At 45.9% G+C, this 26369-nt stretch overlaps 1 protein-coding gene across 1 annotated transcript in view; it reads right to left on the bottom strand.

The window, feature by feature from the left end:
- The window catches only part of LOC144098408 (cell adhesion molecule Dscam1-like), a 41530-nt gene extending 35221 nt beyond the window's left edge, over positions 1-6309 (bottom strand). The window contains exon 1 of the mRNA XM_077631018.1: positions 5490-6309. Within this exon, the coding sequence (XP_077487144.1) occupies positions 5490-5628 (139 nt within the window). The 5' untranslated portion in view covers positions 5629-6309. The remainder of the gene's footprint in view (positions 1-5489) is intronic.
- Between the last annotated feature and the right edge of the window lie 20060 nt (positions 6310-26369).

Below are 26369 nucleotides of genomic sequence, written 5' to 3'. Positions count from 1 at the left end.
AAGGACAGCTAATATACCATAGACTTTATCGTTTTGAAAGAAGTCCGGGATCATACTGTCGACTGTTAGGCTATGTCGCTTGAACTTTTTGCCAGTCTCTAATAATTAGGAGCTTTCAATGGCACACACACCTGTCAGGATGACTATCCGTTTGATATTCTTACATGTAGTGCATACAAGGTGAGATAAATATTTGATGCTTGATTTGGTTAGAGTATCGACACAAACAGCAAAGGGCAGCTAATATATAATAGACTGTCATTTTGAAAATTTTAAAACTTCTCTGCAGAATCTGCGAGAAAGAGGAACTCAGTTCTTTCAATCACGTTATATCCACCTGTTATTTTATGAGTGCAGGTGTTGAAATATCTTCCTTTTCAATCGGCGCCTTTATTGATGAAATCTGCTTTGCTAGCGCTGCAAACAGACAATCAGCATGTTTTTACAGCATGATGTTCTCCGGCGTGCTATGAACTGTCAGTGTGCATCGCTGGAGGCATTTAATGAGCGGTCGCTTTCGTTGACTGGAGAAAAAATAAACTTTGTGACTTTCGCCCTTTCTCTTGACGTACAATTGACTACGGCGGCTCTGCCGCTACGTAATAATAACAATAACCAGTGAATATTAGCCGGAGCAACGAGATATTTCGTGCTAACGTAAGGCATATATAGTGCACAGAAAATATAATTTCGAGGATACTTTATCGTATGTTGACCTATATAAGAGAAAGCGATGCTACTTTTACGCGTAACATCATCGCTTGGGACGCAAATGTGCGAAATGTCCACGGCAAACACTTACGGCCTCAGCACTCGCTGTCAAGTGAATATGGCGGACACGACGCTTTCCGCATCTAGCGTTCTCGAACGCACAGAAGTTGGCCGCCTCCTTCGGAGGCCATCACAATCCCTCGCAAGCTGACGCCAGCATCTTAGACGGCGCCCGGAAGACGCGAGGCGAATGTGGCCGCCACTGCCGGCCTTGAGAGGAGCAGGCAATTTTAGAGAGAACTACGCATACACTTTGGCATTGGCGTCCGGCAACGCAAGCGAAGGCGGCATCGCTGAGGCAGTCCTTCTCTGTGCGTCCATTGTGGAGGCCACCTCAAACACTTTCGCGAATTCTTCATCATCGGGGACTGCGCGGCCAGCTGCGCCGGGGCGTCGCGCACACCTACCACGCGCATACCCCTTGGACGAAAGGCGGTCGGCAAGCGAAAGGGTGGAGCGGAAAAAAACGAACTGGTTCGCATATACGCTGGTGGCAATAACGCACGCTGTAGTGGCGCAGTGTCTCCCCTCTCTCCCTCTTTTTGCACGAGCACATCCTCCTTTACCCCTTATCGCATTTCTCGCTCTAACTTCTCCACCCTCACCGAAATTCTCTCCCCCTGTCTGCACGCTGTGTTTGCGAAAACCGTGCAGTGCTGTGGAATCAACAAGGCGGGCTGAGAGGGCGAGGAACAGTGCCCACGCTTTCGACCAAGCTCACTGGACGACGCGTCTGCTGCTTAACGCTGGCGACAGAATTCGCAAAATTCACAGCATGTTCGTTGATCATCGTCGTCTGCAGTTTTGGGGAACGAACTTCACGTATCAGCTTGGATGCGTGCGCTACGAAAGAGCACAGTGCACTGAATGCACTTGCTTTCACAATTCCCAATTTTTTTTTTTTAACACGTCCTTGTTTAGACGTTTTCTAATTTTTCTGAAGCCAATGCGTATGGAACTGGGGCAGGTTAAGACACGACGTTTTCTACTCTTTTATAGCGGAAAAGACAAAAGTAGGTTGTTGGTACGTGACACGCTGTTCTTGCTTTGCAAAGTCCTGCCAGTAATCAGTCCATCGGAGCGTCGGCTGTTTCAGGCAGCTGAGCGTCTACTGCTGAAAGCTGAGCGTCTACTGCATCACGTCTACACTTTTCCACTACAGCAGGGTATAATTGCTCAGTATTACCAGGTTACTATGTACTACCTCACGAAGAATAGAAAAATCTCTATTTTAGTACGAATCCAAGAACGCCACCCGTCGCCAACCCACTTACCTCCATTATCCACAACACCTCCACCCATAGATATCCTGATAGCAGCGGAATAAAAAAAAATGACGGCAAAATCGAATTCACAAACAGAGGGAAAGCCATCTTCCCTCCAGAAACACTACCCACCAGCCATCTTCTCCCTCTCCCCCTCCACCTTCGACCCAGCTTCACCCTTCGAAAAAATTCCACCCCGTGTGTGAACCCTCGGCTTACAGTAAAAACATTCACTAGCATCGAAGTAATCATCCAGGGTGAATCCAACTGCTTTCGCAGAACTGTCGCTTCAGATGTCTGATCGTCCCGCACTTTGTTTTTCATTCGCTCGCAGCCCGGCGATTTCGCCCTCCAGGTCCCCCAGCGTCGCCCAGTTTCAGCCGGAGTGCACCACGCTACCGAAGCGAGTGGAGCGCCTTTGTACTCGTACGTGTACTCCTACGTGTTGGGCTTCGCCGCACGCTCTGCTGCAGCGCACGGGAGTCCGCTTTCCAATTCCCAGGGGGCTTTAATTCCGCCGAGGCACGTAGGCCATCGCGGCGCGGCGCGGCCACGGGGATGAGGGAAGTGTTTGCACGTCGTCATTCCAAATAATTACGTCCTTTCAGCGCCCCGGCGGCTGTAGGATGTTCGCGCCTCTCTCCTCCTCCGCACAGCACTCTTCCCCTCGGCGCTGCGCCCTTCCCCAGCCGCCTCCGCTGCGGCCGTGTCTGCGCTGCGTGAGAGGTCAATCTGTCAGGCGCCAGAGTGTGCGCCCCAAGAGTTCGCCCTGGCGGCTGTGATAGGGCAGGCTTAAGAAGAGTGGAAGACTCGCGGAAAGGAGCGCCTCCAACCGCCGGCGAAGATGGCTAGGCCTTTGGAGAAGGGCGAACGTAGCAGTTTCTGCTATAAGCGACGCCCACTTATTCCGACTGGTCTGCGTTAGTGGCTCCATACGAAGCCTATACAAGTTGAAAATACCGAAAAAAAGACTAGTTAGATATACTAGATTAGAGAATTATCCCTTACCGTTAAAAGTGGCCGTAAGAGATAAGATAAAAATAAAGTCTTAGGCAACAGGTTTCGTTAGAATAGAATCAGGAAGAGGAAGCTTGGGCCTCGTTGGAAGACCCCCACCCCGCCCCTCTTCATTTTTGTCAGTTTAATTTTCAGTATTACACTATCAGTTAAATCTGTAGGGGTTACTAACACCGGAACGATGGTTGCTGAATGCCCTCGTTAATGAAAGCAATGTTTTTATTCGACCGAAGATGTACATATTCTGGCGTCGTCAAGTTTCTATTCCATGTCTTAAAATGAGCGCACTTTGAGGCGTACTGCACATCGCTAAGATTTGCTTCGTTTCGGTGTTTGAAGCTAATTGGACAGTTTTGAACACCAAAAAAAAAACTTGAGTCATATTTCTTGATAATAATTAAAACTGACTGCAATGGTGTCCGGAGTGTTTTTTTTACCTAGGGGTTATATTTTACCGCCATTGGTGTGAGAGGGATAAGTACCGGTAATGGTAACTTAAATTTTTCAGTGAGTTGCAACGTGTACCAAGAAATATAAATGGAAGAGCTTAGAACAAAAGGTTGGAACCCGTTACCAATTTAAACAAAGCAGGTTTGCAATTTAGAGCCTCCATGCAAGCGACATTTTTTTTTTTATCCAAGCAAGATTTAACTTCTTCTAAATGCACCCTTAATGGTCTATCTGTATGTCAAGTATTTTATTAAACTGCTGATAGCGTCATTGTCTGTCGGTTCAAATGTCTGCGTAAAAATGGTCTGTGTTGTTAGTAAATTAAACATTATTGGGTATTGATTTCTTTGAAACCTTATTTCTTTGGTGTGTCTTGGGCACTTAAGTCCATGCATGTAAAATAATCTTCATCCAAGTCTTAAACGCGGAATGCTTATACAATAGCCCCGCAGCATTGACTCTATTGTATTGCAAAACTATGCATCTATGTTACTATGCTGCAGTTTCTAGCGAAGTCGGCGAGCGTCTAATTTATTTGTCCTAACCGAAAGACAAGTGTTTGGACCAATCGGACCTCAGCAGTTGCACGCAGGCACTCTCGACTTAGACCCACATTTTTCTCATTTTCAAAAAAATGCTGCGGAGATGTCAATCCTTGATCACCAGCTTATTTTCTATTATTTCGTTTTCTTCAGGAGCAACAACAGCCAAGAATAACGAGAGCAAATAATACCTCGCTTGTTAAAGTGTGTGTGCTCATCTTGTCTTGCATACTTGGATACATGACACTTGTGTGTTCAATCTTTCTGACTATCTGCGGAACGTTTCATGACTGCTAATGCGATTGCTAGCTGGCTGTATGTAACTACCAAGTGTACTCGAGGACATGCGACTACAGCCAAAACGTTAGCTCTTGAGCCAGTTGAAAAAGGGGTACCAGCGGGAACAAAAGGATGCGCACACAAGGCAGAGGTATCGAGAAAGTACTGCCCCTATGAAACACCTCTGTCTTGCGTACGCGCCTATGCCTTTTTCAAGTTGGGTATGACTACTGCCACTTTTTGGCTGTCCGCTCAGTGTTTCAAGGATCTTGTTGCGTTGGATTACTCATTGGATAAAGTACCTCAGGTACACCAACTTTAAGAAAATGTGCTCGTTTCGCTTGCAGAGAAGTGCAGCTACATGATATTTCCCACACTGTTTAATCATCTAGTTTGTGCGCAGTAAGTATTTTACAAATATTTGCCTTTACTTGAACAGTACGCGCAGCCTCCTGCACTTTAAGGCAAAGAGAAAGCGTGAGAGAAGAGCATACAAATAGGTCGCATTGGAAAATTTAGCTTAAAAATCAGATTTAGTTGGATCGCCCTTTCTTGCGCATTTAAACAAAAGTAAGTTAGTGATGAAATTTTTTAGAAAGCCAGTAGCAAAGCACTGCCCAGAATTGACTCCCTGGTTCCCACAGTACGCAGTAAGGCGTGCTTTATAACCTTATAATGCGGCTTTTCTCTTTTAAGAAAAAGCCTATCTTCGAATGCCCTTTGCAAAGTTAGTATTTACTTCGCTTATCGTGCCTGCAATTTCCCCGAAAAAGTTTCTGTATCAGAGTCTCATTCCTTTTTCGGTAATCTGCACCCTTCTTATCCAGACAATGCAGATCTCTCTGGTGCGCTGTGCTGTGGCCGAGAGAGTGTTCCCATAGTGAGCGAAGGATATAGGTTTCGACGCTGAAAAGCCAACCGTAACACTGGCCAGACATCCAGCAGCGCACCACCGCCTACTAAAATTCGATAGAGTGATGCGAAACACGCGCCTGTCTGCGCACGGCCGATAACGAGCAACGGGTACACCCGCGGGAAGGTCTGGCGAGCAGCTTGCGCTGCAGCTGCTAACATAATGAATCCAGCGCAAAGCCGCAGGGCATCCGCAGCAAGGCTGGTGGATGTGCGAGTGGCGGCGGTTGGGGATAAGTGACGGGCCACTTACCCAATCCGGCGGCGAATGCAGCCACAGCGAGTAGCAGCAGGGAGCCGACACCGAGTAGCGCGCCTGTCGTTCCCCCACCAGTTGCTTCGGCGCGAGCGAGGAACATTCTCCTCACCGCCGCCGTGTTGTCGTCGGGCATCGTCACCCCTGCCTCTTCTTCTCCTCAGCTGTCTGGGGCCGCTCGTGGTGATGCTAGCGGACGTCGACACTGCGATGCGTCTCCCGCGGCGACAGGGGTCTCTCCTCACATCCCGTCGCTGCCGCCAGACACGCGGTTCTCTTCGCCGTGCGACGCGGCGCTCGCTGCTGGCCACAATTCTTGCATCTCCTCCCTATGTCCCGTTTTATCTACTCCCGTACATTAATATCGCGTTCTTTCCTTTAGGGAAATTCTTTTTTTTTGCCTCTTTAAAACCTATCCATGCTCTTAAAAGAGGTGAGAGAGGAACGGGGATAACTCTATTAAATGAAACGTCGAGCTACCTGCGGCCGATGAAGGCGGAAGTTGTAGAAAAACATAAAGAAGGGAGTGACGAGGTGCCTCCACTTCTGTCTCGATACTTGCTAGAATAAATGAAGTTAAAGGAGTGGAAATTCGCAGGGTCGGGGGCAGCGCGGGGTCGGAGAAACGCGGCGGAAATTAGATTGGGCGAGCAGGCGACTGCGCGCTCGCGGGAGGAGCAACTGGCGTCGCCCTTCGTCGTCCCGTGGCGGGGAGACGGAACCGGAGCGAACGGTTCGCGGCTTGGGAAGTGCACGCGCGGGAATCCGGCGCTGTACGGCGCTGGACGGCTGGGGCGGCGCTGCGCGCTTGGCCGCTGCCGAGTGGAGAGGGGGAGGGAGCTGCCTGTCGGGCGGAGAGGGAGGGAAGATGCGGCGGAGCGACGTCGGAGGGATGCAGAGGGAGGGAGTTGAGGCGCGCGTTGGGAAGTTGGGGAGACGGCGGGAAGATAATGAAGGCGGCGGAGAGGAGGTTTTTCATTTTTTTTTCGGCGTAGGAATATTAATGGGGAGGATCGCGCGGCGGAGGCTGTTCGTGCGTTCGGCGCGCCTTGGTCGTCCGGCGGCTGTGTTCGCGTGCGTGTGGCGACGGTGGCGGCTGGCTGCTGCCGCAGGAGAGATTTCCATCGGCTCGCCGCGGCGTTGGCGGGGCGTATACACCTTGGAACGAGCGCTGGTTGCTGTCCTGGCACACTGAGAGAGGAGGAAAATCACGAGAACACAGTGAGGAAAGGGAGGGGTAGAATGAAAAAAAGGAACCTGAGAATGCGGACGCCAAGAAAACTGCCCGGAAGAGCACGAAATAAACCAGAATGGCTGCACAAAGTCCCCTCCCAGCTCCACCTTGCATTAGTCGGTGCACCCCTCCACCCCCTCCCCCCAAACCACTGCCCCATCCTTTTTTTGCGTGTTGCTCAGGAAGGAAGGCCTCGGCCGTTTGAGGCCTTCCTGCGTGCCTGAGCGTGCTTTACTCGGCAGGTCTCGGGGCGGTGGGAGCGCGCGCTTCGCCGCACTCACTACACGCGATGCAGCACCGGCGGCCTGATCCTTGGGGTTCCGCGGAGCAAAAAGGCTTCCCAAATCGCAGGGCGCCGCGAAAAATATGGATGGAAGAAGGTTGCCGGCCCCTTCACCGCTCCTTTCCTTTCTCCTTTATCATTATTGCGCTTAGTGTTTTTCGCCGGGCCTTCGAGCTCGAGCCCTGTGATTTCGCTCGAGGCCCCTGCGCCGCGCGTCTTTTGTCGGACGGATGGATTCGAACGCGGAAGCCTTTTGTTCGTGTCCCTCGCGTGCTTTTCCGAAGCCCTGCTCCACTTGCTTTCGATTTTTATGCTTATGTCGAAGGAGGAGAAACCCTGCAAGTGCAGTCGGTGCGCTCGATCTTTTTAGGGCGCGCCGCTTGCATGTCGGGCCTGCATATGACAGCCAAGATGTTTCGCGCCGCTCTTCCGAGTGACTTTCACGTTTCTAGTTTCCCGCATCACATCGTGCTTCTTTCTATCTTTATTTCTCTAGGTCTCCTTGAAACGAGAACAGCACGGACGTAGACTAATGCGTACAGCGAGTCAATTTTCTTGAGTTTTTTAACTTCAGTGCCCGCGCTTGTTCCTAGCCCCGGCTCGAAAATTAAATCTTTCCGCTCCATTAAGCCTGTTTGTGTTAACACGCGCTAGACGGCCGCTTTTAGCGCGACCGAAAAGATCCCGACAAAGTGGGGGCGCTCGACTTCCGGTCGCCGTGAATTCATGACGGATTGCTTTTTGTTACGTTATTTTGTTTGTTGTCTCCACGCTCCTGACATTTCCTGACGTCGTGCTTGAAAGCAGTTTTGCTCTCTTTTAGGAATTTTCAGAAGTGGGGAAAAAGAAACTCACCACACACAGGCACGCGCATAAAAGGTAACCAGGCCAAAGCCTGCCGCCATCGCTAGACTTGCTCGGCTTGGTGAGTGAGCCTTCCTCCGCCCGTAGGATTCGAATTTAGGAAGAATGACGGTCCGCGGCACGGGGCGATAAGAAACTTCCGCTTCGCCATCTCTCTCTTCCGGTATAGATCCGCAAAGCCGCGACCCTTCTTCGCTGTGCACCTGTCAGAGCGATATCGTGACGGGAAGTGCGCTTGGGCGTAGCGCAGTCGCGCGTCAGGACAACCTTCCCTCCATCCACGTTGCGTGAGCGATAGAGCGAGGCAGGCCAGTCGGTGACAGTGAGCAAACCTTCCCTTTCTCTCTATCTACGACAAAGAGATATCTGTCTCGCGCAGTTCGTTCGGAGCTCTCGCTTTCTACGCAGGTGAACCGGAGCTGTATGCTGCCTCCTTTCCGCACACTGAAGGCCGTCCATATCGATCTGGGCGTGATTGAAGTGATTCGCGACGCGTAAGATATATACGCAGGGGCGTTACCGTCACTGTCACCGGAGCCTATTCCGCGTTGGAATGAAGGCCCGAGATGGTGTAGTGTATTATGTACATATGGGAAAGCAAAAGGATCTGCTGGCGCCTGAATAGGAGTCCGGATAAATTCGTTTCGAACTATATATTCGCTCACTTTTTGCCATTTTGAGTTCGCCCGACGCGAAGTATTGCGTATTAGCGCGTATCAGAGTACAATGCGCTCAACATTCGATCAGTGACGAAGTGAGTGGGGCCAAAGAGCGCGGCTTTGGGCAGATCATGAGTAATGTGATATTTCCGAACTACAATCACAAACAAAACAGGCCGGGCTGGTTTCCACCTCCGAGTGAGCGAATATGGTGTCTGCTTTGCATGGTCTTTGTTTATTACTCACAACTATTTTTTTGTGTTTAAACGGCATCTCAAACCTTTCATTTGTTCAGCCGCATTTTCGACTTAGTTGACTTTGCACACGTTTTCTCTTTTATACGGCGCGTTCGTCGCCTGCAAAAACATGAAAACTAAAGAAAAGCACTGATCTCAACTCTGTTTTGAACTAAATACGCAGTTTTTGTCTGTAAAGACATCACATACAGAAAGTATCTGCCCGACAATAAGATATATTAATGAAAATCCAATGATTACTTATTTGCTGCCAGTTTGAAGGTATGAGCCTGCATGAAACAAACAAAATATTTATAAGAGAAAACTGACTATAGTTTTAAATACCGGATTTTACGCACTGTAGTCTACACTCAGCATATAGTCTGTAAGTCTCAATTCTTCCTGAGACGAACATGCAAGTAATTAATAGACTTTCTTAGTCCGATACATAGTCTGCAGGGGCCGGGTGCACAATCAGCGCTCTAATGAAGGTTAGGGGCCAGTATGAAGCTTTGCTCAAACTCTGTCGCTCACAAGCTAATATAAATGTGATATTGAATAACAAGGTACTGGGATAAACTTGAAACAGAAAACGTGCTTTTCAAAAAATAATCATTGGGGAAATAAAACAGAAAAAAAAGGTGACTCCAGCGCCTCGCGGCTGAAAGAGTAAAACGAAAATCTTTGGAGGAAATTCTATAAGAAACGCGTTGAATTCACTTAACGAAACATTGGTGTGGATGTTTGAGGGAGTAATGCTAACTCCAGAAATTTTATGGCACGGTGTATGTTGCGTGCAAACTTTGGGGAAAATAAAGAAATCATCTTGTTATGCAGTGTACGTAAAGTTCTGCTGTCTCAATGTACGATGGCTGTGAAGATACAACGTGCTTTGGAGTAAAAAACAGCCGGGGTGTAGTCAGCATTCAGGACGTGAAAGTAAGCAATAAAAAACTAATTTTTTCCCCAGGAGAGTGACAGGGTAGATTAATTAGGAAAAAAAGAGAACATTGGCATGATGAATTGAAACAACGCAAGTTAGAATTTATATTAATAGCTATAGGCGACTACTGTGACCACCGCATGTAAATAAATAGCTATTAATCACCCATCTGTTAACTGGCTTGTAAACAGCTGAAAATAATGTCCCCACTTTTGCACTTGCGAAGTATATCTGCGAAATTTATTCTGGTAACCCGTTAAAATTGAGGGAATATTACAGCGGCGAGTATAAAGCTGCCGGAAGGGTGATGGATTTTCTTCAGTGTATTAATCGAGAATATTAGAATGATATTATGATATTGAAATATTGATACAGTACTAGGCAGTTAAAGCGATTGTCTATTAACGTACCTATCTATGAAAAGATTGATTTTTTTTAAATACCTTTAAGTACACATTAAAGATGATTTTGCTTGGCCTCGCCCGTAGCCAACTTTACCGGGAAGTTGCAAAGCCCTGCACCCGTCGAGAACCGGAACGCGGTTGTTGAAATAGGACGCAAAAAAAAATATCACAAATACGCAGAAATCTTCGCGCGGTGGTCACGAGTTTGCGGGCACACGTTTCAAGAACAGCTGTGAAGCGGCAACTGATCTTGGGCATATGTTCCCAGAAGGTGCCGCCACCAGCTTCGGAGACCCGGGCCGGCAATGTTGTGAAAAAGTAGTGGCATGGGGGGTTTCCGCGCAAGACGAACGGCGCACTGTTCGTAATGGGGGGGGGGGTGCTTTCCGTTTCCAAGCCGCTCTCAATCTCAGTGCAGCAGCTGCGCACGGCAGGGATGCGGGCACTGCCGCCTCGTCGGCGCGTGGAACCCGAGGCCCGTATCGCAGATGCGAGACCTCGTTAGCCTCCGAGATGGGGTGTTATTCCGGCGTCTCGGCTGGATCACCGCGCTAAGCCCGTGAAGACGCGCACCTCGACCCCGCAGGAGTGCTGTTGACCGTGCGTCTACGGTCAACCCGAGGCTGAGAGGGAAAGCGGCGTCTCCCGCTAATGAGGGGACGCTCAAGAAAGAGCTCTTGAATTTGCCATTAAATATAAATTGTTACCTACTTAATTCTGCGAGCGGGGCAACTGGAGTTTGGGCGCTTGTGAAATAATGGATTAAAAAAGGACTGGTCATAGTGTAATGTGTTAGGAAAAATTTCTCGAACAGGAATACGCTTGAAATAATGCACCTATACATGGGTGCTAATCAGCATTTACACTCTTATTTCAAATGACTGCTGAAGGCAAACTCAGAAGCGGCGTTCAATTTCTGAATGCACAGAAATTGTTATTTGCCAAATTCAATAATGAGGGGGAACATGGTCGCAGCATTCGTGATAGAACGGATTACAAATGTCCAAACACTGAACGAATTACTAAACACTGCACCTTTGTATAACCGTGCCTTCAGATTGAAACTTCAGCGATTTTACAAAAAAGTCGAATTTTCATTTCACTATTCCTTAAATCTCGGTTAACACAACCTCATTTTCTGTGTTTAAACTTGCAAATTTTGCGAAACGTGACGGTCTAATATTTCAGCGCTGTAATTTATAGTGATAATTTCACTACGCGCGTTATTATTGTTCGCGCTTTTTTAGGAAATGAGTTTTTCCTCGACAGAAAGTTGAAGCAATATCAGAATTCTTGTAAGGTGCACATGGATAGGCGGGTATTCATTTATTCATAACGGGAATTCTTGTTTTGGATATATGAAAACTGTCAATTTAACAGATCTCGCTTTAACTTAAGGTATGAAACTGAATTGTGAAACTTTGACCAGAAGCCAACATTTGAACAGGGTAAATATTAATTAATTACTTAATTAGCTGATTCCTTTATTCATTGATTGAAGTACCTTCATAAAATAAGACTCGTCTAAACGTTGAACTGATGCAGCACCGCTCTTGTTCACCCTGCTTTTTCCTGTTTTTATTCTTGCAGTATAAGTTTGGTTTCATGGTGTTTAACGTCCAAAAGGACTCGAGGTATGAGGGACGCCGTAGTGGAGGGCTCCGGATAATTTTTACTGCCTGGGTTTTTTGTAAAGTACACTTGCATCGCACAGCGCACGGACCTATAGAATTTCGCCTCTATCGAAATGCGACCGCCACGGCCGGGATCGAACCCGCGTCCTTTGGGTCAGCAGCCGCGAGCACCATAACCACGAAGCCACCACGGCGGCTGATATTATAGGATATATAATGGAGTGCTTAGAGTAGTAAGTATTAGTAAGTATGCACATCAAATGAAATTTTATGAATAGCAAAAGTGTCCTCGTGTCTCTATTGTTTGATTTTTGTATTTAGAACGTAGTGTTTAAGTACACAAAAACCCTTCACTTCCTTGAACAGGAGAAATTCAGCGTGTGCGACTGTTTTGTAACTAACACGCCCAAGTTTTCGCTGCCTCACTAAACTGCGTACTTCGAAAGCTAGGACAGCTCGTCACCACGCATACACCTCTAAAATATTTGCTTCGCGCAATTTGACACCTTGGAATAGGAAGCACCAGTTGCCCAACAAATAAGGGATATGCAGTGTCAGAAAGAAAAAAATAAAATCAGGGCCACCCGATACGATGCATAACGCTAGGCGGTCCTTTATTCCTGTGTACATACACGCTCCTCCTTCCATCCAGGAGTCATTTTCATCTTTCCACGTTACTCCTTTTTATCTGCCTTCTTTCCCGGCTACATCGTTTGCGCTAGGGATTTCCGCTACCAACTCGTGCAAACACTGCTTCCCCTGCCTCGCCCTTTTGCGCCACTCCGAACTCCCTGGCTGAGCCCTAATTGGCGCCCTTTAATTCGCCGCCTCCGATAGCATCATTAGCAAAGCAAACGAGGCTGAGGTCTCCGGACATGGCGCGAAAGCAGGAAGAGGAAATGGGAAAACAAAAAAAAAGGGGGAGGGGGACGGAACGGACACTAGGGACAACGCTGTCGTTATTGAAATGTTTGCGGAAACACATCGGAAGAGAAGGATGGTGCGCTGCCTGGCCGGCAGTTTGTGTGGCGTCGTTCCCAGCGGGACGCGCGCGGTCGCCGGCCGCGGTTATGATTTGAATGCATCGCGGAAGTGCGCGGCAGCTGCTCTGTCGGTTTGTTTCCTCGGCAGCTCCGGGCTTCGCGCGTCGGTTCGGTTGCTCGCATATCATTTCGAAACACGGTCGAAAGGCGATGGCACGGATGCTGGGGTTGAGTGACCCCATCGCGCGAGCCGGCGGCGACCGACAGCATCCCGCTTTAATTAAGCGAGTTCTGATGCCACAAGCAGACCGCCACGTTATAGCAAGCGACACTTTCGCGTGGTGGGTAACATGTGTTTGGGTTCGTTGCAAGTATTTATTCGCCACCTGCGGTAAGAATTTCATGATGATAGTTGCGCAAGAGAAGCTTTAATACTCCTTTTGGTAGCTTAACATCGGCGTTTAAACTCCTTGTGTATAACACTAAGAAAAGCAACATACAAAAACAGGAAAGGTTTCTCTCGCTCCAACAGCACTCGTAAAATCATGGCAATTTTTTTCCGAAACAAGCATTATTATTATTATTATTATTATTATTATTATTATTATTATTATTATTATTATTATTATTATTATTATTATTATTATTATTATTATTATTACTTTATTAATGTTGTTGTTGTTGTTGTTGTTGTTGTTGTTGTTGTTGTTGTTGTTGTTGTTGTTGTTGTTGTTGTTGTTGTTGTTGTTGTTGTTGTTGTTGTTGTTGTTGTTGTTGTTGTTGTTGTTGTTGTTGTTGTTGTTGTTGTTGTTGTTGTTGTTGTTGTTGTTGTTGTTGTTGTTGTTGTTGTTGTTGTTGTTGTTGTTGTTGTTGTTGTTGTTGTTGTTGTTGTTGTTGTTGTTGTTGTTGTTGTTGTTGTTGTTGTTGTTGTTGTTGTTGTTGTTGTTGTTGTTGTTGTTGTTGTTGACCTAAGAACAGCTAGCACATGCGCAGATTGGTCTCAACGTCAACTGAACAGCGGTTGCACTTCAACCTCTTCGCCCTGCTTACCCGTAAGGCGACACGAAGATGAGGAATGACTGCACCGTGTAAATGTATAAAACCAGGTTATCCGAATTAATACTTTTCCATTTCACTGTAACGTCTACTTGTTAGATCGTGTGAGCTGCCCTTCTAATAGGCGAACACAAGTGTTTTTCAAAATGACGAATGATCTTTAGAATGTAGTTTCAATCAAATTTTCTCCAACAAGCGATGCATGCCTATGTTTTTTTAACCTTCACGTCCTACCGAACTGGTTGAACTCATTTACATTGTATTAAAATTATAGTAGTTCTACATGTAATGGAGCGATTTAATGCATTACTTAGAATCCTAACGATATCTTTTTTCTTGTTTGGCTGCCATAAAAGAAAGAAACACCAAGTCAGCTTGTGCTTAAGGCGGTACTGAGGACATTGCCATTTAATATTTTTTAAGTTATTTGCGTGATTCTTTCTGAATATGACAGCGTCTATTTCTGACGAAATTGCACTTGAAAATGGAGCTCTTTTTCGGTCAATCGACTCGTGATGTCAAGACAGAGAAGGCTCCGTAATCAGCCTTTGCAAGTGAATTCCGGTGCGGCCTAGCCTCAGAGATCCGCTTCGAATGACCTTACGTCAGCTTTGTTTGCTTGCTAAAACGGCTGGTGGTGGCGATCCTCGAATTTGTTTATTTTTACTTTGCTAGCTTATAGACAGCCCCGTATTTAGTGAAAGGGGCATATTTGAGGTTTATTTACAACTACATACATGTTACATAGGAGATAAACAGTACAGAGGGAAGTACCAAAGTTAGACTTTCAGGGGCACCCCCTGTTATAACGCAGATATATATAAATTTATATGTTAGACAGCATAGTAAAAATAAAGCAAACGCGAGGAAAATAACACAGGTTTACGTAAAGAGTGCAGAGTAATACAAATTCAAGCGTAAAAGCACATCGGCGTGTTAGAGTTAAGAAGCAAACATGTTAATTAAAAAATGAAAAACTAAATAATATAAAAATCAACAAAGTCCATGAGGCACGATACGTTGTAATTATCGGGTGGCAAAAAGTCAAGCGGTAACCACCGAGTCGAATTATCCTCAGCCTCACTTTTAACCAGCGTTTGTGCCTGTAAAGCGTGCTTTTTCCCAATAATAGCAATTGTGCAAAAAAGCTAACTTTACAGGCGACCACACTAAGGCGAGCTGTTTGGTTGATTGTGCATGTGACAAGCTGGAAATGCGGTGGTGAAACTCTGCGTACGTTCTTAGTCTATCGGTGCGGTCTAAGAGACTGTAGGAGCGGCACCTAGGGAGCGCTGTTGTAGCGACGCAGTGGCGGCGATTACAAAACTTGTGTTTTATTTGTTTTTCAATGACACGACTCTATCCATTTAAACTTCATGAAGGGTCTTTGGACAGTATAGAATAGTTAGTAAAGTTAAGTTTCATGCTTTGATGCTTCATTTTTTAGTGTGAGACACTAAAAAATGCATCGTATATAACAAGCACTTATCGCTGCCCTCTGAACCAATCTGAGTTAAGGCGGTGGTCTCAAGTTCGAACCCTGTACCAGGACCAGTTTTTCAACTACGAAGTTTCTGTGGAATCTGTATAGCTTTCCTTTGCAGCCCTATGAATGCGCTTGAGTGGATGGCAATGAGTAATTACTCCCTTGTTATGTAATAGAAGATGCAGTCTGTAATGCCTTATAACTTTTTCAGTGCTTCTCAACCGGAAATGCAACTTACTATTGCCCATTTGCGATAGCTGACCAGCTGACCAGCTGATTACTTCTTCTTTGTTAATTACACATAACACTTATCTTACTTTATATTAGCTGCATATCAAAATGATTTGTATATCGCGTTGCCGTCAGTGCTTTCGGCATTATCGTTTGTTCTTTCTTGTCACAACGACCACAGGAACAGTAAAGCGGTTAGCGCGGAAGGCAACCCTTATGAATGAATGACGAGGGGATCGGTCGAAGTAGTGAAAAAGCCAGGGTTTTTTTGTATTATGCTTGCTAGGGCATTTTGATATCAATTACACTTTAATGATGCGGGCACCAAAAATGTTTTTGTTCTAATTTTCATAGCCATAGCTCTGATTTGGCTCCCGAAATCCCGCAAACTGGGAAAGCTTTTTGGCTATTTCGTTTCGTCTTTTTTCACGTGCAGCCAACTCTTGAGAATGCGGGCTCCAAGTTTTTTTTTTTTTTTGGTGGTGAGGGACGTTAGCATGAATTCACATATGCACGGCGCTTCGAAGAGTCAGTGGATGAATAAATTGTATGGGCAATTCGCAAGTAAGGAATGTTGTCTGATCGAAAGGCAGCAAATTTCAAGTTTTCGCAACTATTAAAGTGGTTATTTTTTTCGATGTGCTCAGGAAAGAAAACATGCTCTCTAGTTGCCTTTAGCGATTTAGTTCACTCAGCAGCTTTAAGTTCAACAATACCGTATAATGCAGACTTGGTTCCCAAGCTCGAAATGTTTTTATTTGTTATGTAAACAAACGATCGCAGAGCTTCTAAAGGTAATCAGGTGCTCAACATTAAACACCAAGCATGTTATATATGTTAATACTGTAACCAATCGAGAGAGAATAAAAATAACAGCAGAAATGATAACACAAGTCTTCTCTAACATATTTACTTCTGAGGTTATTTGATCTTTAAATCTAAGTTTTTTTTCGCTGTGCTTCTAAATAATGAAGAGAAGGCGTAGGGCGTGCCCATTATTCCCTCGTATACAAATAATACTGCAAAAAGTACCACAAACAGTCGTTCTACCGTGACAAGAGACGTTGCCACACTCCGTCACAGGCCGAGTCTTAGAACAGCACTATTTGCGCTGCGCACGTGTCGCAAGGCTCTTCTTTCCCTTTATTTTCGACCCGCCTGCAGGTTGAAAAGCGCAATGCCTCTCTCGCAGTCTGACACTGAATGCCACCAGTCCCACCGTGTCTTGCTACAAGACAAACCCGGGCACACAGCCTGCAGTCCTTCTGTGGTCCCTACTACAGGGAGCAGTCGCATAGCAGCCCAGCTTCGTTCAGCTCTTTTCCAGCCCTCCTTTGTTCCCTCCGCCCAGCTCTTTAACTGCTTTCCCATCTCCCTTGCCCCTCAAAACAGGCCCCTCGCATTTTCCTCCCCACTTCAATTTACCGCACTCATGCTGCGGTAGCCTCTGCCAGAATGGGGACAGCTCATCTCCCTCAAGTGCAGGAAGGACTGACGTCGTCTCATCTCTGCATATTTCCAAAGCATGCGCTCTTCGTGGGCTAACTTTCTCGACCGCACGCGCCACTGATCTTCAAGCTTGGCGTTTCCCTCGCTCTATTCACGTGCACACCGCTTCGCGGAGCACGGAGGGCAGCTTGTGAGGAAGCCATCGCTCACGCTCACGGCGGACGGGAATGCGGCGACGGCTGAGCGTGCGTCGCGCCGGCGTGTCCGTGTCGCCACCCTAACAATGTTAGACGATAATCTCCTCAAGCGCCGCTGGCTGCCAGGAGTCGAGGCGGAAGACGGAAAACAGCGCGGCGCGTCGTACACGCATTCCTGCGCCTTCTTCGTCGCCAAATGGGAACGTCGATGCGAGCGTGTCGACGAAAGGCAAACGGGAGGCACGTGAAGAGAACGCTGCTGCTACCGTTTTATTCGACCTATAACGCGCGTTTGTAGCTACTGGGGCTGCGGATTGTTCTTCCTACGGGCGTGAATTGTGTACAGGGCTGTGAGCTGTTGTACGCGAGCGCTTGGCAAAGAACAAGTTTTTTTTTCCCCGCTCTTATACCGTGCATTTGAAAGTCAGTCAAGCTGTCGTGTTTACAAGCATAGAAACGTGTGTCGGGTGTGTTTCAACTGATGCTAAACGCTGTAGTTCATTATGGATCCAGCGAAAATTATCGAATCAAACGATGAGAGTCCGGATCAAAGTCTGAGCTGGTAACTGTCATGGACATTTTTAACTCAGGAGGATCATTTTGCCAGGAATGACTAAGCCTGGAGCTCGATGAGAACAGTGTTCCTCATTTTTAAGAAACAATAAAGTGTGACTGTGTAGCGCAGAACATTATCACGGAACTAGCGCATTCAAAAATAAACGGCAGAAGCCGTATGTGTACATACTTCCCTTGAATGCCAAAATATAGGGACAACTGTATTTCGCAACTGCTTTCTAGTGGGAAAAAACTTGGCTTTCGAAAAAAAACAAGAACACGCATCGCTATCTCGGCCGGTGCAGCATAAATATATTGCCGTGTAAATTATAGAGGAATGCGGTGATTAAAACGCAATGAAGCTAAAAAGAAGTGCGGGCCTCCTTTACGGCTCCAGGCGTCCTATTCCCGGCTTCCTCTGAACATCAGAAACAAGCGCCACCTGTTAGCCGCATGTAGCGAACACCACGTAACTGAGTGGAAATATTTTCACTTGTTCAGATGGTTCGAGAAGATGTTGATACTGATGACTTGTCATTTCTATGCGGTGCAGAATCTGACTTACGAGCACTTGCACTGACTAGTTCTGACGGTCATAGGAAATGAATAGGGTGTACCACACACGAGAAATTCTCGCGATAGTTTTTGCGTTCAGCGCCATGCAGCATATGGTGACATCCGCGCAAACTACAAGCGCTTGTCCAGATTTTGTGGGCTTGTGTTCAGGTAAAAGTCGGACGGTAGTAGAATTACACGCGAGAGAGTAGAGAGTAAACAAAAAACGAAGAAAATGCCCAGGCTTTTACGTTGAGTCGTTCTCTCATTAGGCATTGAGGAACTCACCGTCACTGGCATATGAAACTTTCGTACGATCCAAACTCGAATACCCATGCGCAATCTGGTGTCCACATCAGACTTATCTCATCAAATTTTTACAATCTGTGCAGAACCGCGCCGCTCGCTTTATATCTTCAAAATACGACTACAAAATCAGTATCAGCAGTATAAAATCATCACTGGATCTCCCCTCATTGGTCTTTCGCCGCAAGATATCACGACTATGCCTCTTTCGCAAGATATTCTATTATTTCACGCATCTGCGCCAATCTTTTCTTCACCCACCAGCCCGTTCATATCGACGCTTATTCAATAGCTTAAGTATACAGCGCCTGCATGGATCAACATCTGCTTTTAATAAGTCATTTCTACCAATTGCAATACAGGAATGGAATGAATTGCCAGATTCTACTGTCATAGAAAGTGACCCTGTCAAATTCAAAGACCAGTTACTGTCTGTGCTTGAATATTAAATTTGTCTATATTTCTTTTCTCGCCCTTAGTTTCGCGTGCTTGAGCAACTCGTTTGTAAATCCCCTTCTCTACTCGATTGGTTTTTTTTGTAACTGTTTTAATTGTGTTCTCATTTGATGTTACTTATTGTATTCGTTGTCCTAATTGTCCTCATTGTATGTTTATATATATGTTTTCTAGATTTGTTTTTCTTTTTTTTCAACCTCTTTGGCTTTGTTCTTGTATTTTCCTACATACGTCGCCCCCCCCCCCCCCCCCCAATGTAATAGCCTGTGAAGGGTCCTTAAGGGATCAATAAATGATGATGAGGATGACTTATTTGTGCTATCGCGCGTCGCACTAATTCCGCCGTCTCTGGGCTCCTGAAGATTTCATACGCTGCGATATTTTGCAATGACATCTGCATAAGAAGACCTTCTTTCGTTTCGCAGCGCATTCCTCCTAGCCTGCCGTTGTAAGCAGAAATTGGTTGGCTTCACACTTGACTGGACCGATGATAGGGCTGTATTTCATCGGATGGAGAAGGACTTGGCCTTTGCGGGAGGGAAGTAGGGCCTGTCTGAAGGCAGTGAAACGAATGAAAATGCCCCTAGTGAATGTCGGCAACTGTATTTTTTCTTCGGGGGCCAAATAGCAACATATGTTTGAAGCACAATCCCAAATAGGCAGTCGGTCCAATTTTCCTCGACGGGGCATTTCCAAGTATCCTTAAAACTAGCTGAGCAGGGATTAATTGGTTCGTGTTTATAAAGTTAAAGCTTTACAGCGCAAGTGAAGACGGACGCACGGAAAGACAACGAACAGGACAGCGTCCATCCTGTCTGCTGTCTGTGTGTACGTCCGTCGTTTGTTGCTCTGTAAAACATTACCTGTGGAGATAACATATTGTTTGCGAAGAAATTTTAGTGTTCAGATAGAGGAATTGTGTGTGTCGACTAGTGCTCCATTCAGGTCCTCCAAAATAATGTGCCTGAGGCTTACTGAATCCATTTCTTAAACAGCAGCCTCCCGAAACTTGCCGAAACAAAGTGGGTTAGGAACGGTGACAAGATGCAAAATCACTCTGTTACCAAGAACAATGTGTTCCGAAAGGCCAGTAGTGTCAATATCATCGGATGCCTAAACATTTCTCTTAGCAGAGATCAACTACAAACATCATGGCCGCCGCAGTCGGTTCGGTCTGTCTTTCACCCCTGGAGAGAGTAAAATGTATGAAAGTGGTTTCGTCTGAGCGAGAAGGATATCTTTCTAATAAGCGCTGTGTCGTCCGTGCTTCGCTTCCTCATCACCGTTATAATCATTCCACGGCCTCCGTTCTCTTAGCGCATAAGTAAATATTTCCCGGTATAAAGCAACAACAGTATTAAACAACTGTGTCCACTCACAAAAGCCGCTGAAAGAATTGATTCCATTACGGTCACCCCGCGGCCTGTGCGGGGAAAGGACGGCAGCAGCCGCTGCTCGCAGCTCCGGTATGCGATGCGCGTGCGAGGACGTGCCGGGGGCGCTGGCAGGCAAATGTACCGGTGTGCTAGAAGGCAGCCGTGTAACCAGAAGCGCGTCCGAAAAGCCCGCGGGTCCAGGAAAGAGGGAGAGGCAGGGAGATGGAGAAAGGGGTGAAGGGAAAAGATGAGTCGTGCAACTCATCCCTTTTCTCCCTTCTCCTCGCCTTCTTTTCAATCGATGATGCCAGTACACACACGAGCTGCGAAAGCGAGTAGCGCACGTGTTCGTGCGCGTGCGTGCGTGTGTGCGTGCGTGTGTGCGCGGACACCACCGGGATGTTGCTCGGCCGCGTGTTTTCATTCTATCCGCTTTCTGGTGAGTGCGCTTTCCTCCTTCCCGATGTGCTAGGTGGCGGTAGTTGGGGACGAGCTTTTTCCCGCTCTCTCTTTTCTGTGGTCCGCGCTTCCCTTTCTTTTGTTTTTTTTTTATTTTTTTACCTCGAGTTTCGACGGGCACCGTGTGGTCCAAAATTGATATCGATCCCTGGCCCCACTGATCGCTTCTCCTTCGCCGCTTCTCTCCTGCGGCACCCTAATATTACTCGAAAGGATGCGCTGGCCCTGCCTGCTCAAGGAGGCAAATTATGCGGCTTCTGGGAAGATCTCGACTTTGTTCCTTCCTTTCTTTTTTGACTTCACCATATACCGGCATGTCCGACCGGGTATGAGCCGAGGAATCGGCTAATCTATTATGTCCGAGATGGCATTATAATGAAGGCTCTCCTCTCCTTCATTTCTTGCTCCGTCTTTCTTCGCCGACTCTCGTCTTGTGCCCAGACGATAAGTGCAGTCATCTCTACTTTCTTTTCTTCCGTGCGTTCCAGAAGAAGTGGCAGATACCTCGACATATTGCTTCGAATGGGCTTAATTTCTTCCGGAAGACCAGAAGCGAGGTCCTTTAATATTAAAAGCACCGAGTAACCGCAGCATTTCTCTTTCAGGAGAACTCTTGTCGTGGAGGGCGATTGGCTCTTTTCTGGTACGGAGTGAACACGTGTCTATAGCACAGCATCCAGTGGGGTCGAACGGTTGTTTCCTCGCACTGAAAGAACGAAAAAAAAAGTCATTCTCCCTTCACGTCAGGCGATAGTGAGATCTAATTTTCTAACGCCTCATTGCATCAGAAAGCAGCTAAAAGGGATATCTGCTCTTCAAGAAGGACTTTGATGCCTATTTAGCTTTGTGGTCCTGCGAGGCAGTTAAGTGGCTGGCTTGAGTGTTATCAGTGACATGTTCTGATAACTAACAGAAAGTAGGGAGTTCGAAATGACAGGCTTGAGTTAGGCATATATTCAGTCCAAATGAACGAAAAAAGCTTACCAAAGAACTCCTGCCTTGTTAAACTTTCATCTATTCACTACAGATGGATACAGCGGCTGAATTCTATGCTTTATACATATTTCCTTTATCGAGTGCACATAGGAGCAATGGGTACAAGGCGTGTATTCCTCGGGAGCTAATTCAAGCGGAAAATGCTCCAGATCTTACTCCTTTCTAGATATTTCCTTATTTCTGGTCGTTTATTTTTTACGCATTTGTATTTTAAACAAGCACACATTTTAACATATTTTAACAAACACTTTAACACACGTATTTTAACAAACATGTCCAAGCGACCGCTTGCAGGGCACAGCACCAAGATAGGAAACCATCGCAGACTGAGAATGCAAACAGCAATGACCTGCATAGAAGTGGTACAAAACACCTTACATGCCTATTCAAAGGGGATGTTGTGAACTGATAAAATAATCAATCAGGCAGAGAAAACTATACAGCGCTATTACAAAAAATATGACGAAAATTATTTGTACGGGCGCCACATAGAATATCGTAACACAGATATGTTAATACAAAACGATGTTGAAAAATAAAGCATTGCAGGTTTACACGATGGCTAATCTGTTACTGCAGGCTTACAAAGGTATGTTAAGTGCCTTAATTGGAAATGAAATTGATCTGTATTGATAAGCGCAGATGGCAAGTTTTGCTCTAAAGACATTTTATAGTTATTTCGCAACCTAGGAATTAACCAATAGTCAAGGCTGCTCGTCTTAAAGGCATAAATTTGGGACTTTAAGCATGCCGTTGTCACCAAAGAATTTTAAGAGCACTTAGTGAGGTATGAAACCAGCGTAAAATGCTATATTCATACAAGTAGTTAATTTTAAGAATGTTATATTACGTGCGATATGCCTCGGCCTATCAAAGTAATCGAAATTTACAGTATATTGTATTAGTTTGTGTTCGATCACAGAGTCTCTGTGTGAGGATTTGCAGTGATAGCCCAAACTAAAATGCACTAATTGACATGTGATGCGAAGAAAACAAGGTACAGCTGCAGTTACCAAAGAAAGTTTTTTTCCAAACCTGCTCGACAGGATTATTTCAAAGCAGTGAGAACGAAGAGGTAATCCCTGGAACATCACGTTCACTGATAATTTGGATTTATTCTGTGACACAGTTAATGACAATATCAAGCACAACTTACATATTTTTGGGTTGGAAGATTGTTGCTTTGTTTTTACTAGAATTAGTCTTCATATGATTTACGAACCACCAGTGATGCAGTTTCTTAAGAACTTTGTTGCACTTTTCTATAACAGCAGAAGCGTCCGAGACTGATATGACCAGGTTACGGTCGCATGCGTATATTACAAATGTTGCTCTTTCATCAATGCCTACATCATTTATATAAATATTATAAAGAAATTTGCCCAAGGCGTTTTCCAAACTGACGCCGTTCGTTGAGGTTATTAGTGAGAACTGGTGGTTACTTATAAGTACAGATTAGAGCAGATTTTTCAGACAGGATGCTAGTAACATAAAGCTATTTCCGCGAACTCCATCCACATGGAGGTCGTAGGCTAAAGTATTGCGATCGAGGTAACAGAAAGCTTCGAAAAGTCTATAAACAGACTGAGAGTGAAAAAAAAATATTTTTCTATATTCTGTAGCAGATATTCTTTCCAAGTTCATAGTGCTGTGCCGGTAGAACGGGCGTACTTGAATCTGAACTGGGCATCGGAAAGTGTCCTTTTGGCTTAGATAATTTTCCCATGCGAGGAAAAATATTTTATAGTCATTTAGAAAAAAAAACAGCTAGACAAAGCATATTAGTTTGCACCATTAAACAATTTGTTCTTTTCTACGCCTTCATACGCAGCTGCCACTCTATTCCATTCCTTATCTTCAGAAGTACTGCGGACTCAAGAATCATCTGTTTAATCATAAAAATAATTACTCAGAGGGGTGATGTAATCCGAGACACGTGAGGCACAACGCAACGCTCCCCACAGCTTACGCGACGCGAGGCAGTCCGGCGCCACCTTTCGTGGACAACCTGAGAAGTGATAGGCAGAAAATAAAATGAACCGGGAAAGGCAGTACGAAGGGGCATGGAAGTATTTGATTTGACATTTTCGGTTTACATGACAAACATTAGTAATGCAGGAGGCGCTTATACGGGCGATTATCATCTCGCGTCTTGTAAAACACTACCGTTTCACACTAAGCCGCACACGCATTCGGGTGGCATAGCTCGAGCGGCGACCGTGAATTGCCTTCTAGAGTTACAGGGCTGCAGCCCACAAATTTAATTGTAAAAATTAGCGTTCCGCAGTCAACAGTATCTCGCACTCTCGCATTGGTAAAAACGCACTGGTAAAAACGCACTGGTTAAAAATCCAGTGGCCCTATGACAGACCGACGACCGCCACCAGGAGGAAAATAAGCTGCCCAGTTATTGTTTAAAACCTAGAAAGGTGTTATAATTAGCGGAACTAGTCCAACAGTACAGTTCTACAACTTAAATAGGTCTTCCTAGTTTCCTAGAATCGAGTGGTACGAATGAGATTAGCTGCGGTGTTTAAGCGAACATGTTGTTGGGCGAGTCAGTCGTTCATAATCGCGTAGATGACTGCGCAAACACAAACAGGGGCGTTAAAGGTGCAGAAGAAGCGCAGACTCGCGATTGAGTTCTATTCGAAATAACCCTCTTTTTTTTACCACCTAACTGGAAGCCCGTGCAACATAACGTAGCCACAGGTGTTTTTCTGGTCGCAGGAGCGTGCTGAGGCACGAACTTCTTTCGAGGAGCACATAGAGGGGCGCTTGGAGTTCATGTGCTGCTCCGCACTTTTAAATCGAGGCACGTCACAAACAAAACCACTCGAGAACTCAAAGCGCATAGCCGCGAAGCGGCAAAACATGCCGAAACTCAGCTGGCTGCACCGCCGAGTATACGTTTTCTTGGGCTTCCAGCACTCAGGTTGTCATTTTTTTTCTTTTTCTTCGTGTGATAACAGTGCACTACGATTTCAAAACTAAACTCACTTCAATATTCAGACGCGTAACCTTCATGCACATTTGTAAGCCTCAGAGTTCGTGAGTTTTCTCGGGTATTTCGACATCGCGCTTGTACTTGCGAGATTGGCCTGTGGTAGCGGTAGCTGCATTTCAGTTCTTGCTATTTTTTGCATTGCCAGAGCTTCGTTCCCGGTAAGAGTGTTTCTCTTTTTCTTGGTTACGAGCCGGTATTCATCCATATGGGCTAACTTCAATTTCTCTCAATGCCCCTTTAAGTGTTAAAAGAGGTAACGCACCCCGACATGGGTTCCTCCTTTTCTGCCTTGCGGTTTCTTCTATTGCGATGTTTCAATGATTTTACAGGAATAATACAGCGCGAACAGAGACGACGGACGAAGAAGAGGTGCACAACACAAGCGCTGCTCGCAACTAAAATTTTATTCAGGAGGAAAACACATATAAAAGCGACCGAAAAAACGGCGAAGTCAGCGATCACATGAGGCAATCAACCCAAGGAACAAACTCAAAAACTGAAAAGATAGCGCGGGGCGCCTTTTTTTTTCCATGACCCATGGCAAACCAGGTATGGTCCAAGAACCGTATCTCCGCATCAAATAATGTGATAGAGGGTTGGCTGATGCACGCGCTAGTTTTCTTCTTCATGAAAAACGCTTCCATAATCTCCTGGTACGCTGGGCACCGGTGCCGGTACAGTACCTTGGTAATCTCAAATATCGCCTTGCAGTTCTCTTTATCTTCGCACAGCGCGAAATGTTTAGATAGATCTGACGATGCTTGTTCGTGTTCTTTTAGGCGGATATTTAAGCAGCGCCCGGTTTGTTTTCGCTATGTTGATGACTTTCTTGTTCTTATGGACACAAGTGTGGAAAAATTTGACGCAGTCTTTACGCAGATCAAAGCTATCTTTGTTCAGCGCCTCCATCCCCTTATACTAACTACTGAAGGGCCAGAGAATCATGTCATCCGATTTTTAGATATCAAACTCAGATTAATGCATCTTCACACGTGTTGGTCACGAGCCACGAAGCAGCAAGCCATTGCTCCCCTTTATGTCATCTCATTCTAAGCTGGTTAAACGTGCCGTGGCGAAATCATGCTTTCACGATGCGCTTAACAAATCTTGCATGCTTTCCATGCAAGATAGCTTCTTTCATCAAACTGTTCGGCTCATAAAGGCCTGGTTATCCCAAGCAGCTGCTAGTGTCAGCGTCAGAATCTATTCTCAGTCGTTCGAGCAAAAACAGAAAAGGGGGACGGGTAGACTCATTGACGCGAAAGGAAAAAGAAAAAAAAAACCACTGTTGTGCCTGTGCCTTACATTCATCATTTCTCCCACAGGTTAAAAAAGATAGCAAATAGAGCACGTGTAAAAGTCATTTTTTCGGCTCCGGATAAGCTTGGGAAGATGTGCAAAATGATTAATACCGATTTCGTTCCTAGAGAGTGCGACATCATACATGAAAATCAATTCGTACCCTGCGAAGAAGCTGTAGTTTATGCCATTTCCTTGTCATGTGGCAA

This window comes from Amblyomma americanum, chromosome 7 (genome assembly GCF_052857255.1).
Source record: "Amblyomma americanum isolate KBUSLIRL-KWMA chromosome 7, ASM5285725v1, whole genome shotgun sequence".
Lineage (NCBI taxonomy): Eukaryota > Metazoa > Arthropoda > Arachnida > Ixodida > Ixodidae > Amblyomma > Amblyomma americanum.
Note: the sequence above shows the minus strand (reverse complement) of the source record. Positions and strands in the feature narration are given on the sequence as shown.